The sequence below is a fragment of the Arachis hypogaea genome, chromosome 12 (assembly GCF_003086295.3).
Source record: "Arachis hypogaea cultivar Tifrunner chromosome 12, arahy.Tifrunner.gnm2.J5K5, whole genome shotgun sequence".
Taxonomy (NCBI): Eukaryota; Viridiplantae; Streptophyta; class Magnoliopsida; order Fabales; family Fabaceae; genus Arachis; species Arachis hypogaea.
Window position 1 is genome coordinate 1,439,224 of NC_092047.1, and position 19,572 is coordinate 1,458,795.

Below are 19,572 nucleotides of genomic sequence, written 5' to 3' on the forward strand. Positions count from 1 at the left end.
CTTGTGGATAGTCAAATATTTGTTTCTATCCTATTTGTTTCTGAGTGCCAAATTCTTGGCGAAAACGGGGACGAAATTTATGCATGTGTCAAATTTTAAATGGAGACACAATGCATACATAAGACTTTAATCAAAAGTCCATAGCCAATGGATTGAGATTCTTAGTCCCTATTTTCTATCCCTTTCCATTTTCTCCACTCATAATTTGACACCCCAAGAACACAGTTTAGAAATCTCAAAATTGATGAGAACTATTAGGTGTAACATTTCTTCCAAGAGTAAAAGGAAATATACTATGATGCTAACAGAAACGTTAATCAGTGATGATAATAACATTAAATTCCTTGGGCATAGATAAAATTGAGAAGAAAAAGCATGGGAGATATAAGGTTTTAGAAAGTTATGCCAATCTATGCCCATAGCATTAAAACCACTTGTAAAATGTATACAGATACCTGCTAAAAAGTACAACAGAGATTATAGTTATCATTCACTTCTCAAGCACCATAACTTCTTCCCTAGACGCAGATCCCATGACTTTGAATAACCATTAATTAATATTATTACACTACAATCGAGCATTCTCTTGGCAAATCGATGCGAAGCCTTGTATAGGAGCCAGTGAAATAAGCAAGCAGATAACATGAAATAACAAAGAGGACTTAAAGACCCGTATCAATGAGATAATCACCCAGCCTTTCAACAATCATGTTGCACTGCCCTGGAGTCATCGGCTCATCGTAGATTCCGATAATCAACGCCTGATTCGTCTTCTTAATGGTAACACCACCAGGACCCTGCATGACAAGGACAAGCTGAGATTTTAACAACCAATGGCCAAAAACCAGCATCAAGGTAACAACGGTATGGACATGGTGCAGCAATGAGTTTTACGCTGATGCTGATTCATTGTGAGCTATGGCCTAAAGCAGTCACATACCACAATTTGAATCCATGATTACATCATAAATTTACTCAATCAGATTAGCAGATTCACATTATCATAGATTGTTGTATTTTCTTTGATGAACTTGTGCAATCAAAATTCAAGCTATAATTAGAAACAGTCAGTACCTTCTTCCCTCGAATGACAGCGCCGGGTTCACCTTGTATAACCATATATTTGGTGCCATCGAGGTACAACCCGGTGGGGGCAAGCGGTCAAGGCTCAGCAAAGTCGTTCATGATAGCAGTAATTTCCTCAGGCTTGAACTGCACAACACAAAAGACCAATCAAGAACAGATCAACTAAAACTATTTCAGATTGCAAGGATCACTTGACTTATGCTATGAACCAAACACACTTGAAATCCCCAGCCACATGTTACTTGCACAAGTGATGTGAATATCCGATTTCATATATAACAATAACGAGTGTATGATTGATCTTATGATGTTACATACTAATAAAAAGGAATGCATCTCATATCAGATAATCACACAGTCCAAACTCCAAGTCATTCCTAATGACTCTCTCCAAGCTTTAATTTATAGCATAAATTGCACTTAACAAGTGAAACATTAAGAATCTGAAAAATTAATCAATTAGCTCCAGTTGATAAAACTAAACAGCTATGGTTAAAGCGCGAATGTATCAAATTAACACCAAAACCATAGGATATGTTAGTATGTCACATGCAAATCAAATCTGATAAATCGGAGGAAAATTAACGGGAAAAAAAAAAGAACAGATGAATCTGGAAAACAAAGCACTAAGAAAGAAGGAGAGTTTTGGAGAGAGAAATTGAGAAGTATTAAAGATAACCTGAGGGAAATTAGAGCTCTGAGCCCAAACACTGCCGTCTTGGCCGACGATTGCGGCGGAGGAGAGGTGGTTGCCTTCAATTTCGCAGAGAAGGTGGTCATCGACGTAGGTTTGCCACGACGGCAACCGGCGAGACGACGGCGAGAGTAGAGACGACGGCAAGCGGTGATCCGACGGCGAACTGCTCCAAGCCACGAACAGAGAAGCCAGCGAGGATGGGGACAACGTGCCGAGCTACCTGGGTTCCGGACAGGGGAAGAGGAAGAAGCGGAAGCGCTGAGAACCTGGAGACAGCGGCTACAAAAAATCTAGGGCTAGGATTTTGTCGATTTGGTTTGGGTCTTTAACTGCTTTTCTTTAGAGGGGTATGAATGATCAAGACTCAAAAGAATTGGGGAAGATGAAGAACAATTTTAATTTTTTGTTTTTTTAATATGTTTTTGTTTTGTTGTTTTAATTATTTGAAATTATAAAATTAGGATTAATTGAATTCTAAAATTTGATTAATTTAAAAGGGTATTTTTGTCTAATCAAATAAAAAAAATGTTTAAGTCTTTTTATAAAATTAAATAAATAAATGTTGTTTTATTTTTATTTAATTAAAAGGGTATTTTAGTAAAAGTTGTGATATACTATATATTTAAAAAAGAAAAAATTAAATGCTGACGTGAAAAATAAATTCCACATGTTTTATTATTATTTGTTCATATTTTAAACGTATCGGTACGTATGAATTTATTATCGTACCGTAGCAATCACCTAGATTTTAATTTTGATGCACTGATAATGTAAAAGTTTTATACAGTCGTATAATTACATCTGTTTTTTTGAATGACTATTCATGCAGTGTATGTGAAAGAGAGTTATTTTGACTGATATGATATTACGTAATTAAATATACGTATAAAAGTATTTTACACTAATAGTGCATCTAAATTAAATTCTATTAATATAATCGTAAACAGTAGGATAGTAGGATGGCAAACAGAGAAGTCCGCCTGCCCCGCCCCGCCTAGTGAGACAGTCTTAAATTTCTCTCCCACTTCGCAGTTCGCTTAACAGCCGGTTGGTGAGTCAAACCTGCCAAATCTCTTTTTATTTGTTTTAAAAATCATTAAATATTAAATAATATATATAATTTTACAATTATTTTAATAAATTTATAATTTCTAAAAGACATTAAAAAAATTATAATTTCTAAATTCACAAACATTAAAGTCTTTATAATTATAAATATATAATAAACATAATCATAAACCAAATTTTTTGAAACAAAATAATAAAATCAACATTATCCAAAGCAAAACAAACATTGTTTAACACATATAATTAAACATTTCTAAATTTATAATCAATCAAATGTAACACATAATCCAAAATATAACTTAGAAAGCCGTGCGTGTTAGACGAACTTTTTAAGTTTAACAATTTTAAATTTCTAACTTAGTCCGTCCTTTTTAATGGATTATGCAGGTCAAACTGACAATTTTTGACTCGTTTGCCACCCCTAATAAACACTACTTATTAGGTGAGAAAGAGAATTTCCTCTTTTTAAGAGAAAAAATATGATTGTTTTCATCTAAAAATATCATAAAATATTAAGTAAGATAAATTCAATTGTATGTTTTCTTTTTGTTCCACATAATATTCCTTTGTGAGTAAAATATAATTGTCACAAACTCACATTAATAGCCAAATCAAAAGAATGAATACTTGTGATGTTTTTCTATCTAAGCAAGATATGAATGAATCAAACTTGGTAAAATCCATTGAAAGGAGAGAAACAAAATGTTCCGACCACAACCTTCAGATCTCCCAAACAGCCAAACAATTACCTGATTTTTCGGGTCCAGGCCCAACATACGAAATACGATTCAAAATTGGTTAGAAAACCAGAAAAAGAAATCTCCTCTATCTATGAACAAAAAAAAAAAATATCCTCTATCTTAACCTATAAAATAAAGAGAAAATGACAAGTACGTTTTTTATCTTTTATCCCACAGACATTTTTATTTTTGACCATTAAAAAATATTTTTAAATTCTTGACTTTTACAAAATTTAGATGGATCAGTCCCTGGCGGAAGCATTTGGACTTATCAATCCTGACGGAGGCATTTGAACTGAGGGACTGATCCGTCCAAGTTTTGTAAATGTCAAGGATTCAAAAGTATTTTTTAATAGTCAGAGACAAAAATGTCTGCGGGATAAAAAGTCAGGACTTATTTGTCATTTTCTCTAAAATAAAATAAAATAACGACTCACTATATAAAAATATTCAAATAACCAAGTTGGGTTAAAATAGTAGTTAATTTACAAACAAGTGTCGTGAGTTCGAATTTCACCTTGTATATGCAACAATCCATTGACAAGCGGCACGACGGGATTAGTCTTGACCTGTCCGGTGGATGATACGTAAAAAAATAAAAAAAAAATTTCAAATTAAATTTATATTACTTTATAGTTTATTCTACTTTCTTGTTCCCTGTCCAGTCGCCGCCACACTCCCACCAGGCCAACACCGTCCCGTTCTGCTGCAGCCACCAGCGTCCAGTTCTTCTCCAGACGCCGCCGTCCTTTCTGCTCCGCCGTGATAGTCTCCCTCATCTCCGACGTTGCCTGGCCTTCCTCTCCCAGAGATTGAAGCTGCGAGTTCCTCTGTCCGCCACTCCGCGAGCTCTGTTGTCGCCTTGCCGTCGTCTTCTGCCTCTCGTTGCCGTTTTCTTCAGCCAGACTCGCCTCCAGTTCCATCCCTTCCGGCGTTCAGGTATAATGCGCGACTCTGTTCCTCGATTCAGCTCTTCAACATCTCGTCGCTAATTGTTCTTCTTCAGCATCCGTTAGTTGTTCTTCTTGTTGCTAATTCTTGTAGTTATTGAATATATTTGCTGTTATTGTTCTTGATTACTTAAAGTTTTTGCTAATAATTGTTCAGTTCTTGTAGTTATTGCTGTTATGGTTATTATTAATTTGTTAGTGATTGTTGCTGTTGCTGCTACTGTTCTTGTTGATTTATTAATTTTTTTGCTAATAATTGTTCAGTTCTTGCTAATTTTTTTACTACGATTGAACCATTGATCTAGTGAACCAGTAGCTAGATTGAATAATCATTCATTCTTCTAAGGTGGTGCTAATAAATTGTGTCAGCTAATGTAATAAGATGTCGCTGCGGCGTTTCTTGGGATTTTCCGATGGTGAGCTGATGAGGTCTGATGCAAAACCTTGCTCCAGGTTGATGAGACACACTGCTGGGATATTCAGTGTTGGTGGAGCCTTAGGATTTTGGGTTCTTTGCCGATTGCACTATGGTTTGCTTTTTTCTTTTGTTCCCTTGTTTATGTCTATGCATCTTGTTATTTTTCACATGCCTTCTAAGTGTTTGGTGAAATGCTACACTTATCATAATGGTAAGATTTTAGTTTCTGCTTCCTTGCATTTATGAATGTCTTTCACAAGCAAATTTCAAAGGTTCACCCATTTATAAATATATAATACATGTTTTTTTATCCTTTTTTAATCTGTGTTATTCGGTACTTTATGTATGTATTCTCCTAAGCCCTTAACGACCCATAGTTAACAGTATCACTAGTGGACTAGGAAACAATAAAAGATCATCATTCTAGTAAATAATGGGAAGAATGTAACTCTGAATACTTGGTTACAGAGAGATATGCTTAGCTCTACTTACCTCGTCCAGAATTACTACTATCGAAATGGGAAATGAACAAACAATGTAATGCTAGCAGTATCACTGAATGTTTTTTAGAAGATTATAGTAATGTAACAGGTTCAATACACTCTTGTAGCTGTATCAATATAAAGTGTAAGATTATGGTAATATAACAGGTTCACTACACTTAACCCTTTGATTCTTTAACCACACTTGCAATTAGTCAAAGAATTGGGATCAAAATAGAAGAATGGAGAGAGACGAAATCCTATTCATGGATTAGGTAAAACCATGCTTGACTTCAGACTTTTTTCTGATGCTAGCCCCATATAACCCCTCCAATTTGTAGCTAACCCTTCACGAAATCCTTAAGCGGCCAAGCCAATTCAGGCCCATTGGCACTGCTACAGAAGAGTAGTGACATTGTCCCACTTGAATCTCAGCAAACTCTTCTGTTTGATGTTTTTCCATGTTTCATTTCCTGTGATTTATTTGGCTTCTTGAAATTGTTACAACTTTGAGCCCTTGCTTCTTTTTTTGGCCTTTTTTCTATTTACCAAAACCAAGAATAGTCATTTGATCTTCCTTGGATGATGATATTAAAGCAAATAGATAATGTATGGATCTTTTTCTTGTCTAATTAGAAATAGGAAATCAACTTATTAATGTGAGCCAATATGACTTATACAGATTTCTTGTCTGCTCTTTTGGTAGAAGCTAGTCCTAATGTTATTTGTGAACATTGCACTGAGATTAGCCACTACTTTTCATTTGTCACACTTTTTCTCTTGTTGGCTATGAGTTTGTTTGTAAGTTGGTTTTAGAGAGAAAGGGAGGGGAAGGAGGGTTTGTAGTGTTGTACTTTGAAATTCTACACTATAAACCACTTCCTTCTTCTCCTCTCCAAAATCCCAACTTGCAAATTACCCCTTAAATAGAATATGAGAAAAGAAAATAAAGCTGTAGAAAAGAAAGTAAATGTGTGTTTCAGATATCTGGTTTCACTCTAAAATGGTCTTATGAATTTTTCAAATAGTTTTGGGTGCAAACATTTTCAACTTTTTTGAGTCCTTCCACAGTTCCACTACAACTAATAATCAAGTTTTTGCATCATTATCACTGCAGGCCCTCGAATTACAATTCCCAGGAGTCTTCGTTGGGCAGCTTGTGGTGCTGTAACTACAAGCGCAAGCACAGCTTTGCTGGTTCGTTTATTTAGTCCCGAGTGTGAACCCCAGAATATCGCTGCTTATGACAACAAAAAGTAGTACTGGCTGTTCCTCTCTCTCTCATTACATAGAAAGCAGAAAATGATATATTTTGGGATGCTTTAATGATGGACTAGCAAGAGTGAATTACACCACACTAGTAACTCTTAGCATCTACTTAGTGAATCAGGTTACCGTTGTATTGCATTTGTAAGTTTTATCGTATGTCCTATGAATTCGATTATATGCTGACTATCAAGATCATCAAGAAAGTCAGCAATTTCCTCTTTGGTCTGATAATATGCTGAAACAAAAAAATATCTTATATAATAAAAAATCACACTTGATAATATCAATGGAATTGAAAATAAAAAAGATTTATTCTCATTTCTATATATACTCACTTTTTATAGACAAACTTGATTTGATTTAAGGGACTACAATGGTTAGATTCAACAAGCATTCTAAGAACAACATTTTGGTTAATGTATTACATTGTATATTTCTATGCTGTAGTGACAAAACTTCATCTCAATTTTATATCACTTATCACAGTATTGCATGTTGTGAACCCCCCCAACTATAAGGGAGACAAAGAATGACCCTGTCCATAGATATACAGGCTACATGTTTCTTTCCATTTTCAGCGGTTTCATAACTTAGAATTAGCTGCAGAACTTTGGCTTTTAACCTTTCTGATTAGGCCTTCTTGAACCAATGATGCAAGAAGCTGCATGTTTTTACAAAATAGGCACACCCACCATAAGAATCAAAAGGAATATGATTTTTGATGGAGATTATGTTCAAATGATATTACACTTACCTCTCGTTTCTGATTGAACATCTGGCCTGTGACAGTGCCACGTGCATTATAGGCACTAGGACTAAAAATCTGCAGAACACATTTGAAGGAAAAGTCACAATTGTCAAATATTAATTGATTGGTTCATTGTTCATTTGAAAGAGGAACACTGTGAAACTCACCACATATAGTATCCAGTCATCAGCTATTACAGGTCGGTGAAACCACATCCTGAGAAATGAATTTGAAGAATTGAAAACTTTTGTATGGTATGCCTGAGATGTAAAAAATGTTAATTGTGTACTTACGCATGATCAAGACTAACAGAGCTTGCCTTCATACCCTGCTTCCGGTGGGGATTCAAAGCTACTTGAAGAAATATTAAATCAGAAGCAAATGCCACCACACACCTAATGGATAATGGACAAACAAAAAATATGAAATCCAAGAAAGCTTATGCCTAATGTTAAGTATTCCAAAGTGATATAAGATAATGTACCTATGCAAGGCCTGATCATCTGAAAGTTTTCCCTTTGCTCTAAACCAAAAATTCAAACTGCATAAAACATTTAAACAAGTATTAAAGAAGGCAAAGAATTGATCTACCCTTCTTTTCCCCAGCAAAGTATTACCTGGGAGGAGATTTGGTCTGATTTGTTGAAGTTGTAGGTTCACAGAACCGTATCTCTATTGGCCAGGGGGTGAATTTAGTTGTAGCAATTTTGTTCCGGTAAGTTCTGAAGCAACAAATTTAGTCATCAAAGATCCTTAGCTTTATACACATGAACGTTCTCTAAATAGAATCTTATATTCTCTAAGAACACATTGCACCCCCCCAAAATCTTACTTTGGAAGACGAGGATCAGTAAGACGTCTCTCCCGCAGCTCCTCCATTGACAAAAGCTAGAAACAATTAATAATCTGAAATCAGCAACACCATTTTCATTCTTAAATCTTAATTAATATAAATAACCATGTAACTTACCTTATCTGGTGGAGGCACAGATGGCATGGCTACCTCCTGGTGGTCAAATCCTAATTCTTCTTTCTGTATATTAAGAAAATAACTTAAGCATACTCTGAATTTATGAAAGAGAATATGTTAAATGAACATGTCTCAGTTGTTGTTGCATGGGAAAGTTCATTCAATACTGTCTCTAAGAAGAACATAAATTACTTGAAATGAAGCCAGCAAAGTGAACACAATATTTCCCTTTTGAATTGCATCAACTCTCCGCGTGGCAAAGCTCTTTCCATCTCGGAGACGATCAACTTTATATACAATTGGCACTGGAAGAAGAATGTTCATACTAAGTATGTTTGTTTACAATTATGAAGTAAAGCAAACAATTTATTTAGCAGTGCAATAATCTACATGAATGCATTGAGTTTATCTTGGTACAGAAGCATAGAGAGCTTGAAAATTGAAATTACTTACTGCTATTATTGCTTATAGATAGCTTATGCTTAATGAGTTATTTACCTATTTTTATTCAAAGAATATTACCTACTAATTGATCTAGTCTCAGCAAAAGACATTCAAACAAAGGATAAACAGTTCAATAAATATATATATATCTCATCTTAAGAGAAGTAAAAAGAATCAGAAAGACAAGTTTATGAGTAAAGGTGCTTACTGTGTAGGTCCCCTGGAAGAATAAAATAGGCATGCAAGCTGTGAACAAGCTTAGAAAAGTCAACTGATTTTGATGCAGCAGCCAGTGCCTGTAAGTAAGAGGTCATCTCAGTAGTCTATGTCTAGAAGCTTCTACTGAAATAAGTCAAATGCATTATATGAACATACAGCAGTTTTGTCATACCTGCCCAATAAACTGTCCCCCAAACACCTTTCCAAAATGTGGAGCATCCGGAAGTGTAACTCCTTTGAAAATATTTACCTTCAAAACAGAAAGAGGAAAAAAAAGGCTATAAGGTTTTCAATGTTGATATACAACATGTTAGTACCAATCATCAAAGATAGACATCTATGTATAGGTTAGGAAATAAATATGAATCCATTTCAAAGATTTTCAAATTAATAAGGTAAACTAAGATGACCTCAATGGGTTCCAAATGCAATATAATCTCCAGAGTTGAAGATGTTTTGACAGAGTTGTCGGCTCTCCAGATAGAATTAGGGTGCAGCAGTGGCAAGTGTTCTTGGGGCAGCACCAAGCAAGTGAGCTAACACAGGAATCAACAAAAGTGAATACAGGCTAACATAGGAAAACAATAATTATGATAAGAAACAAACTAATAGGGCACCTTTGACAAAGCAATGACATCTGTCTGGTGAACTGGATTTGAAAAACCTGCAAGTAGAAGGATTATAAACTAAAGAAAATCTAAAGAGCCAGCACTTTTATTAAAATTTAGTCAGCATTTAACTAGCAGAAAAAGAGTGTGTAATCTCACACCATCAGATATAATTTCACATTATTAAAAATACTATTAATGACTACAAATTACAAAATGTACTGATCCCCTAACACTACTGAACTAACTATGCATGGTAAGACAAAGATCCAAGGACGAATTATGTTTACTACCATAACCAAAGTAGTCATATCTTTTCAATTGAAACTGTGGACGAATTTCATCATTGGCCTTCACAGATCCAACAACCTCAGCCTCTCCCTCCCAGATGAAGTAGACACCATCCCCAGCCTCACCCTCGCGAGCAACATACTCTGCTGCCTCTACACAAGTACATACAACAATTCAACAACAATACTAGAATTTCCAGAAAATTCACTGCATGATTCTATGCTAACATGTTCTTCGAATTTACCATAGTGTTTGACAACCACGAGTTGAGATATCTTCCTGACTGAAGAGCGAGGAAGCCTCTGCACAAGAGGAACGCATCCCAAAAACTCAATCACTGCAACAGAAAACAAAAAAACAAACAATGTTATCGCATTCGTTTTGTGTTTTTCTCTTGATCCAAACACTCAATTCTCTCACCTTGCTCGTTGTCCATTTCGCACTCGATTCAAAAACAAATTCAAATTCGCTTTTTGTTTGGTTTTATCGCCACAAATATGACGTATATATATATATATATATATATATTATTATAGTACGTGGAGTGGGTGGAATACAGTGTGATGCGAGTGTGGCTTTATAAGGTGGAGCCGCAAAGGCAGAGACGGTGATGTAAAGGTTAGGCGGAGAGAGAATGATAGAATAGAATGAGTCAAAAAACACTTTTCTCAAAATTTAAATATGTTTATTTATTTATTGACTCATATCATATCATATCATATATATGAAACTGAAGAAAAGAAGAAGGAATGATAGAATGTTGGGCGTGCACGTGAATAACGGTGGTCGGTGGTGGGCCACAGCGGATCTTAGTCTCTGTTCCGTCCAGAAAATAGGTACGTAATTAATTGCCATGCCGTCTCTAACTAACTCTAACCCACCTTAGATACAGTGGAGCGACACATATCTAATTATCTATCACATCCAATCACTGGATAACAAAATATATATCTATCCCAAAATAATTTCGGATATAAGAAAATATTCTTGTTGCTCATAAGATAAGATAACATATATTTTGGGGGTTATTTATTTTATATTATATTATTGAAGCCATTTATTAAATTAGGATAAAATATTATTTTAGTCTATAATATTTAGACTAAATTTTAATTCAATTTTTAATGTTTTAAATATTTTATTTTAATATAATAAAAATTTAAACAAATTTAATATAATATCACTTTTAAATTTAATATGAATTATTAATTAAATGAATAACATAAACACTAATAATATTTTTAATTAGATCATATTTTTTTATTTTCATGTGTTAGAAAAATATAACTAAAAGTTTTCTTATAACACTTTTTTTTATTCTTTTTTTTTTTTTTGTATAAAACCTTAAATTCTAATAATCAATGGTCAACGTTCTAAAAATAAAGAAAATCATATATATTGATGATTGTTGGACGGTCGATTTCACTTATATACTAAAATCGAACGTTATTGTCTCTTCAATATGTTAATTATTCGTGTTAAATTTAATAGTGGTATAATATTAAGCTCATTTAAAACTCTTAAAATTAAAATATATGTTTGAAATATTAGAAATTAAATTAAATTTTATCCCAATAATTACTTTATCCAGTAAATTATCATATTATATTGAAAATTAGAAATACAGTTTACCAAGAGCTTATTGCTTACATACATATAAATATAAATAATGTTCATGTGATATGTATGATCTCTAATAATAGTCTAATTAACAGAAACGGGTCACCATGAAGAGCACATGATGATGATTATTAAACCTTAATTCAACTAAAATGAGTAAATTAAAGGAAGAAGTAATGCAAAAAGTAGTTAAAAAAGTCAAAAGTCAATCCACTCATAACACAAGGAATTGAACATGCGTACAAAAATGAGCACGACCCACAACTAATTAATTAGTAAAGCAAATTTTATCAAGATATTAGAGGAAAATGAAAATGCTAGAAGGGATAACATACCATACTACATTAATAATAAAAGTACTTTAACAAAACCAATAAGTTATAACTCAAATGACATAGTCTTCCCATATTCAATTAATAGGTTGCAAGTTCGAGTATCCTATCTTTGATTAAAAAAAAAGTACTCTACAAAAATATATTTTTTCGATTTTTTTTAAAAAGATTTATAGAAAAATAAAACTAATTTTATGTTTAAATCTCTTGCAAAAAAAATTTTCATTTATTAATTACGTTTGGACATAATAATATAAAAATATTTTTTTGTTTATTTATTATCTAAAAAATATTTAAAAACAAATATATAAATAGTAATTTCTGAAAAAAATATTTTTTTTATTTTTTAGTATTTTTTATTATTAAAAATTTATTAAACATGTTCAAAAATAAAAAAATATATTTTTTATTAAAAAATATTTTTTTATCAACTTAATAACGTTCAAACAAACACTTAACCTCTTATAAAATATTTATTCTTCCCTTTACTATTAAATAAATTAGCAATTGGCCTTTGTCGTTAGTAGTATAGAACTTTACTATCTTATTATATTCATGAGAGAGCCTAATATATCTTGTTATATAAACTAAAATTAACTCAATAATGGATATTTATTGAAATGTGCACAAAGAAGAATTAAGATCATATTGGTATAATTAAATGGATGAATTGGTAAAAAAAAAAAAAAAATTAGAAATGTTTGTGTGGACTATGGAGTCATAATGCACCGATGTTAATTTAGGGAAGCGATCAAGGGATGTTCTACCAAGTCCAATAACTTCATCACCAAAGCCCAATGTTATTGGGTTTGGTTTAGATTTTTCAACTTTCATCCGATGAGGTTTTTGCATAACTTCAATTATACTTTATATTACAGGTCCAAAAAAAAAAATTATACTTTATATTAGTGTCTAGCTTAGAACAAAATCATATAATTTTTTAATTTTATTGTATATGTTTATGGTTTTGCAAATATTATGATTTTGTTTTAGCTTCTGTTTAATATTTTCCTTTTAAAAAAACGGACTTATTGAGAAAAGTTTTTTAACACTAAGTCTCATAAAAAATTAAGGTACTTTCATCTAATTCGTAATTATTTTTTTTTTCTTTCTTTCTTTCAATCTTAAATTGATTTATTAGATTTTGTAAATATCTATTACATAGAGACATTTATTTGTCTTGTTTTATTTAATTTTTTTAAGTAAATTTATGTTGTTTGTCTAATTTTGTATGCTTTACTTTACTGTGTTGAGTTCTTATTTAAAAAAAAAAAACTATTAAATTTACATATAAAAAAAATCATTAGATTTAGCTAAGCGTACGATTATTAATTTTAAATTATTTAAAAAGATATAAAATTTAATTTTTAAAATTTTTATTTATCAAGTATTCATTAAAAAAATTACTAATAATAATTTTAACTTATGTCTTTAATTATCTTTTATTATTATTGTTATCTATGGTACAAAAAAATTATATTTTTAATATTTATAATAGGGTTAAGTACTGAAATCGTCCCTAAGCTAAGGGGCGAAAATCAAATTCGTCCCCAACCTTTTTTTGTTATTAAAATCATCCCGAACGTTCAGAAACACTTTAAAATCTTCCTCAAGTCCATTAAAAAAATTTTAATTCCAAATTTGCCCCTGAACCCTTTGACGCTTGGTGTTTTATTCCCGCGAATTCCAATTCATTACGTGAGTAACGTTACACAAAGGAACACTGATCCTTCACTTTCAATGATGCCCTAACTGAGTGAGTGCTGGCCTGAGGAGTAGCGTCACTGCGTCTGGATTGCGTGGAAAAGAGTAGAACAGGAGCTCGTTCTCATGGCAGTCATCTAGAATCAGGTACGTGTGCAGCATTTGTTTTGATTTTTTGGAGCTTGAACTTAATACTGTGTGAAGGGTATTTGGTGGTTTACAAATGGGAGTTGGGTGTGATTTTTGTTTGTAGGTTTTAGGTGATGGGAACCTTTAACCTGACTGTGTACCATGGTGGTAGATTTGGGTATGACAATGGTACATTGGAGTATATAGGGGGAGAAAGGACTGTGATCGAAGATGTTGATATGGATTGCTGGTCTTTTTTTGAGGCATATGCTGAGGTGGGACAGTTTGGGTACACAAAGGAACAAATCGCAGCTTTCTGGTATAAGGACCCAAGTTCTGAATGGTTAGAGAACGATTTAAAGTTATTTGAGGGAGACAGAGATGCCATTGAGATGTGTAAAATAGCGAGGAAGAGGGGTCATGTTGTAAACCCCGGTTAAATTAGTAAATAATTAGTCAATAAATTAGTTTTAATAAGAAGGATTAGAAATGTGAATATTATATCAAATTAGGATAGAGCTCATCAAAACGAGAATTTTGACACTAATTTTGAGAAAATCGGCCCAAGATTGGACCGAATGGGCCGAACCGGTTGAACCGGATCCAAACCGGACCATCGGTCCAACCGGACCGACCTATTAAATGAACCCACGCATTGCATCTCCCTCATTTCAGCAACGTGACGCTGAAAGCTTGCGTCCAGGGAGGAGAAGAAAAAGGGGTCCGAACCCTCGTTCCAAGTTTAAGGCGCCGTAACTTTCCGATCCGAGCTCCGATTGTCGCACCGTTTGCGGCCACGCGTCCACCGCGTCGAGCTCTACATTTCTACCGGAACAATTTCATAGGTAACTTGCTATTTCACTCTCAGCTTCATCTTCCCCCAATTTTCGAATTTTAAGTGGGAATATTGAATTTCTTTGATTTCTGATGTTTTAGGATCCAATTAGCTTGAGAGAAACGTTCACTCTTGCTTATGTGAAGCTTGGGTGAAGTAAGGATACGATAATTCTATTTTAATTTCATTAAATTTGAGTTTTGAGTATTAAATTGGGTATATATGTATTATGAATGTGTATTAGGTTGAAAATAAATAATTGGGGCTTGAAATTGTGAATACTGGAACTTGGAGGAAGCGGATTAGTTGAGTTTTGAGGGGTTGTCTTGGTTTTGAATAAATAGCTTTGGTCGTTACGTGGAAATCGGCCAAGGTATGGTTTAGGTTTCTTGCATTTAATATATAATGTTCTGTGAAAACTTAGGCTAGATGACCATAGGATAAGTTGGAATGCAGGTGTATGCTTAATGTTTAGTAATTTGTCGATGAATACATATATTTGGTTGAAGTTTATTGGATAATTAGTTATTAACTAACGATTTGGTGAATTATTGATTTGAGGTATTTGTGTTAAAAGCTTAGGATTTGTGAACTATGATTCTTAGTTGAATTTTGGTTGTTGGATTTGAATATTATATGAGTTTAATTGTTGATTTGAAGTAGATTTATTGTGGTGATTGTTATGATGATGAGGAAGGGTATGTTGAATTGAAAAGAAAGCAGGTTTGGACCCGAACAGGGTGGCAAAGTCCGAGTTTTAGAGGAGATGCTGCCGAAATTTTATAGAAATTAGAGATTTTGTTTATATGATTATTTAAAAAGATTTAGATTTAAAGGTTATATGGTTTGATTTTGAGTTATTAAGAAAATGAGCATGTTTTAAGTTTGATTCATTTAGAAAAGAATGAATTATATTTTGAATTGGAACTATTGATGGACGGAATGGGAGGTGTGATAATGAAGGATAAGGATTGAATATGATTGATGTATGATGATGAATGAGATGCAATTGAGAATGATGTGGATGTTGAGGAATTATAATTGAATTATTTATATGGCTTATGAATTTGAATAATCTGAGATACGAGATTCCCTGGATTAAGTGCCGTGGCTTGCCACCACGTGTACCAGGTTGAAAACTCGATACTCTGTTGACCCTACGACGTAAGTGTGACCGAGCACTATATAAATTCCCGGGAATGTTACCCCCATTGAGCAATATTGATTATTTGAGAAAAATCTATGCATAGACTCTTGGGGATGCACGTCGGGGGACAGTCTAAGGACAATTCAGACTTGTCGGGTTGGCTGGATAACCAACAGATGAGCCTCATCAGCCATAGGACAGGCATGCATCATATGCATATTACTTGAATTACTTGCTTGTGCTCTAATTGGGTGTGCCTATCTGTACTTGCCATGCTAAATGTATATTTGTTATCTGCAGTACTTGTAACCTTCTTGTGTTTGCCTTTGTCTGTTTAGTTGTCTGTGAAAATGCATGATGGAGTTGGAGGTATGGAGGAATGGCAGTATGGGATTTAGATTTAAGGTTAAGTTAAGTTAGGATTAAATATTTTTAGAGAACCACCCTTTATGGCTTCTGTTTAATACTTTAAGCTCTATAATCTGAGTGTCGGTGTTCTAGGATTGCCTCTGGCATTCCCAGGACCTTATATATTATGTGTGTGGCACCTTTACCATACTGAGAACCTCCGGTTCTCATTCCATACTATGTTGTTATTTTTCAGATGCAGGTCGAGAGGCATCTCGTTAGGCGTCTGGACTCTTAAAGCGGAGGGGTTACTGGATAGTGTTGTTGTATAGTTTTGTTGTACAGTGATGTATATATATGTACTTAGCTTTCTCTCCGCATAACTTGTCCTTTTTGATCCTCTTAGAGGTTTATGGAGAGGCAGGATTGTGTGTATGTACTTTTGGGTTTTGGATATGTATATATATATGTGTAAATATTCTCCGGCCAGTCTTGACTTCGCAGGCTGAGTTAGGAGCTTGTTATTTTGTATCTTTGGCACTCTATTCCTACTTCTGTTATCTTATGTTTGACAGTTACAGTTTTCTTAGCATGCAAGTTAACTCGTTCCTTGAGCGTTGCGCTTTTATCTCGCGATTTTTATTTTCCCTATCCTTCAAGGCTCCTAGCATATTATAACTCTTCTGCTATTATATGTACTTATTTTATTTTAGAGGTCGTAATACCACATCACCTCTGTTTTACGACTTAAGCGTAAAGCTTTGTGTGGTAGGGTGTTACACATGTCGATCTGTACGTGGTCCATAAGGTTGAGGTTGATGAAGACTTTCCTGAAGTAGGGTTTCTTGATGTTGGAGGCCCAGGTGAACAGGTTCAGGAGACGGAGAGGGCCAATGATGAAGAGATACATAATCAAAAACAGCTGGTGATTTATCAGGGTGATGGGGTTCAAAAGGTGGAAAGGGCCAATGCAGAGGGGGTTAAAGAAGGAGATAAGCTGAATAGTGATGAGGATAGTGACGATGAGGATTTCATTCCATCTGATGGTGAGGTTGACAGTGCAGATGATGTGATGTTTACAGATAGTGAAGAGGAGTATGATGATGAGAGCGAATTTGATGAAGTACGAGGTGGGACGGATGGTGATCGGGTTGAAAAAGGAAAAGGGGTTGCAGGAGGTGATTTCAGTGATGAGGAAGGGTTCAATAGTGATGAAGTTGATGTTGATTATGAAGTGGGTGGTGGTTCCGAGAAAGAGGATAGCGAGGATGATGATAACAATGAAGCAATTAGATATCCGATCCATAAAGATGTGAAAGACATGACAAGGTACAAATGGGAAGTTGGAACTGTGTTTGCTTCAAGGGAGGAATTCAAGGACACTGTAACAGCTTATGCAGTGCAAACAAGAAGGGGAATGAGGTATGCGAAACTTGACTTGGTCAGGGTGAGGGCTGTTTGTCAAGAGGGTTGCCCGTTTTAGTTATATGCAGCAAAAATGAGTGAGAGCTTTAATAGTGTAATAGTAGACTCTAGGGAGAAACCTATAGTGACAATGTTGGAGGACATTAGGGTTTATTTGATGAGTAGGTGGGCTCTTAATAGGGAAAGAATTAAGAACTTTAATGGGACAGTTTTACCTCGGATTAGGATGAAATTAGAGAGGAGAGGCAGATCAGCTAGTGAGTGGAGGCCTTACTGGTCTACTGCACAAACATATGAGGTTGTTAATGGTTTGTCTAAATTTGCTGTTGATCTTTCTGCTCACGAGTGCTCCTGTAGGAAGTGGCAGCTTAGTGGTATCCCCTACACCCACGCCATTAGCTGCATCAACTATAAGGGCCTTGACATAGATGGATTTGTTGATGACTGCTACAAGAAGCCTGCATATGTCAAGTGCTATGATTCAGTCATCAATCCTCTGAATGGCTCAGATTTGTGGGAGGAAACCAACTTTGATGATGTCATGCCCCCTCCTTATCGAAAGCCTAGCCACAGACCAGTCAAGAAGAGGAAGAGAGGACCTAATGAGCCTCCGGACAGCAGCCAGTTCCACTTGTCTAGGAGGGGACAAATTCAAAGGTGCTCAAACTGTGGTGAATCTGGACACAAGAGGGGAGGATGCAAGAAGCCATCCCTGGATGTAAGTGTGTGTATATCATCAACTGCATGTATGTTAGGTTTACAGTTTCATTTTTTAATCAACTAAATTCTTTAATGTCTTTCAGGCCCAACAACCAAGGCAAGCTGCTAGCAAAAGGACCAGAGGAGGAAGGAAGCCTTCATCTATCAGACCTAAAACCAGATCTAAGACTTCATCCCAGCCTGACATGCCATCTGCAAGTGGAGGTTTGAGGAGGTCCACCAGGTCTAGAGCAGCATCTCAGTCCCAACCAGCCACCCCCTATTCTCAGCCCAACTCAACCCATTCCAGGTCCAAGCCCACATCATCCTCTACTAGGCCCAACAGAAAGCCCACTAGAAGCCTTACACAAGAATCATCAGCACCAAAGGAAAAGGGTGCAGCCAGCTCCAGCCAACCAGCCAGGCCAGTCTCCTTTAGTTACAGAATTTCACTGTATGTTTTCCCTAAAAGGCTGAGGCTCATGGCTAAACTTCCACCAAGACTTTGGGAAAAAATTTAGGCTGTTCTAAAAATTTGTCTTTTGTGCTGTAATTAATGTACTGTTGTTTGGTTTGAGATAATGTTTGTGACACTTTTCTTTTGATTTTTTAAAAACTAGACAACATGGCTTATGATCTTTCTTAGTGAGCAACAGAATTGCAGTAGATTTTTTGAGTATCTTGGACTATATTTTGTTTAGTCTCTATGTAATGGAATTGATGGTATCCACCATTTGGTGTTATTTTCCTATGCTTATTACTGAATTACACTAGACTGTGTTCTGCCTCATATTATGCTGCTTCTGTTTAATGAATTTCCTTAATTGAGTTGATATGTTACAGAGTTGATTAACAGAAGAGTTAAGTCACAATTTTCTTGCTAACAGATAAATTTTCCATTCCAATTAATTGTCAAATTACATGGAGATAATTACACTCACAAAATTAATCAGCAAAATCCTAAACTAAATCCAGATGTTCAGCAAGACCCAATACATCTCAATTTACATAACTCAGACCCAATCAAAGAAATGCAAACTGAACACTAAATTCTCTCCTAATTTCATCAACCATACTTCAATGGCATCACACACGCTACCCCCTCCCTCTGATTGAACCAAATCTGAGACCAGAAGCAAAACAAAACAAGCCATCCAGAAATCCCTAGCACTGCAGCAACCTTGAACTTCCACTCAATGTCCCTCACTTTTGCTTTCAGAGCAGCAACTTTCCTCTTCATCTTTGCAACATGGGGATCCTCACTCTCTGCTTCTGGGTCTGCCCATCGGAAGAAATCACACTCCTCCTGGATCTGCAACAACTCATCAGAGTCAGAGCCCAGA

At 34.8% G+C, this 19,572-nt stretch overlaps 3 protein-coding genes and 1 pseudogene across 5 annotated transcripts; 2 read left to right on the top strand and 2 right to left on the bottom strand.

The window, feature by feature from the left end:
- Positions 1 to 390: 390 nt before the first annotated feature.
- LOC112729043 (uncharacterized) lies at positions 391 to 4,514 on the bottom strand (annotated as a pseudogene).
- Positions 4,236 to 6,993, top strand: LOC112726257 (uncharacterized). 2 transcript variants are annotated; one of them, XM_025775574.3, is made up of 3 exons: positions 4,236 to 4,530; positions 4,911 to 5,071; positions 6,559 to 6,993. In XM_025775574.3, exons 2-3 carry the CDS (start codon positions 4,924 to 4,926, stop codon positions 6,699 to 6,701), a joined length of 291 nt encoding a protein of 96 aa, XP_025631359.1. In that variant the 5' UTR covers positions 4,236 to 4,530; positions 4,911 to 4,923; the 3' UTR covers positions 6,702 to 6,993. The 2 variants fall into 2 exon arrangements, with proteins under 2 accessions (XP_025631359.1, XP_072064596.1); XM_072208495.1 differs by having other exon boundaries at positions 4,393 to 4,530; positions 4,924 to 5,071.
- Positions 6,985 to 10,529, bottom strand: LOC112726256 (acyl-CoA hydrolase 2). The gene is made up of 16 exons (XM_025775573.3): positions 10,411 to 10,529; positions 10,235 to 10,327; positions 9,993 to 10,142; positions 9,709 to 9,755; positions 9,502 to 9,627; positions 9,264 to 9,341; positions 9,081 to 9,168; positions 8,621 to 8,733; positions 8,429 to 8,491; positions 8,291 to 8,346; positions 8,076 to 8,180; positions 7,943 to 7,999; positions 7,752 to 7,853; positions 7,626 to 7,674; positions 7,465 to 7,533; positions 6,985 to 7,371 (listed from the first exon to the last, which is right to left on the bottom strand). Exons 1-16 carry the CDS (start codon positions 10,424 to 10,426, stop codon positions 7,294 to 7,296), a joined length of 1,290 nt encoding a protein of 429 aa, XP_025631358.1. The 5' UTR covers positions 10,427 to 10,529; the 3' UTR covers positions 6,985 to 7,293.
- Positions 10,530 to 14,441: 3,912 nt separating this feature from the next.
- On the top strand, positions 14,442 to 19,002 carry LOC112726258 (uncharacterized). Of its 2 annotated transcripts, none has more exons than XM_072210014.1 (3): positions 14,442 to 14,620; positions 16,362 to 18,248; positions 18,334 to 19,002. In XM_072210014.1, the coding sequence occupies exons 2-3, from the start codon at positions 17,604 to 17,606 to the stop codon at positions 18,748 to 18,750; spliced, it is 1,062 nt and encodes a 353-aa protein (XP_072066115.1). In that variant the 5' UTR covers positions 14,442 to 14,620; positions 16,362 to 17,603; the 3' UTR covers positions 18,751 to 19,002. The 2 variants fall into 2 exon arrangements, with proteins under 2 accessions (XP_072066115.1, XP_025631361.1); XM_025775576.2 differs by having other exon boundaries at positions 14,443 to 14,620; positions 16,819 to 18,248.
- The last annotated feature ends 570 nt before the right edge of the window (positions 19,003 to 19,572 follow it).

What these genes read in the sequence shown, in the direction of transcription:
- LOC112726258 (XM_072210014.1), top strand. Translation starts at nt 17,604, where the DNA reads ATGAGTGAGAGCTTTAATAGTGTAATAGTAGACTCTAGGGAGAAACCT. An exon ending in GCAAGAAGCCATCCCTGGAT is followed by an intron (nt 18,249 to 18,333) that starts GTAAGTGTGTGT and finishes AATGTCTTTCAG; the next exon opens with GCCCAACAACCAAGGCAAGC.
- LOC112726257 (XM_025775574.3), top strand. Translation starts at nt 4,924, where the DNA reads ATGTCGCTGCGGCGTTTCTTGGGATTTTCCGATGGTGAGCTGATGAGG. An exon ending in TCTTTGCCGATTGCACTATG is followed by an intron (nt 5,072 to 6,558) that starts GTTTGCTTTTTT and finishes TTATCACTGCAG; the next exon opens with GCCCTCGAATTACAATTCCC.
- LOC112726256 (XM_025775573.3), bottom strand. An exon ending in TGCATTTGGAACCCATTGAG is followed by an intron (nt 9,342 to 9,501) that starts GTCATCTTAGTT and finishes TCTGTTTTGAAG; the next exon opens with GTAAATATTTTCAAAGGAGT. An exon ending in GATGATCAGGCCTTGCATAG is followed by an intron (nt 7,854 to 7,942) that starts GTACATTATCTT and finishes ATTATCCATTAG; the next exon opens with GTGTGTGGTGGCATTTGCTT.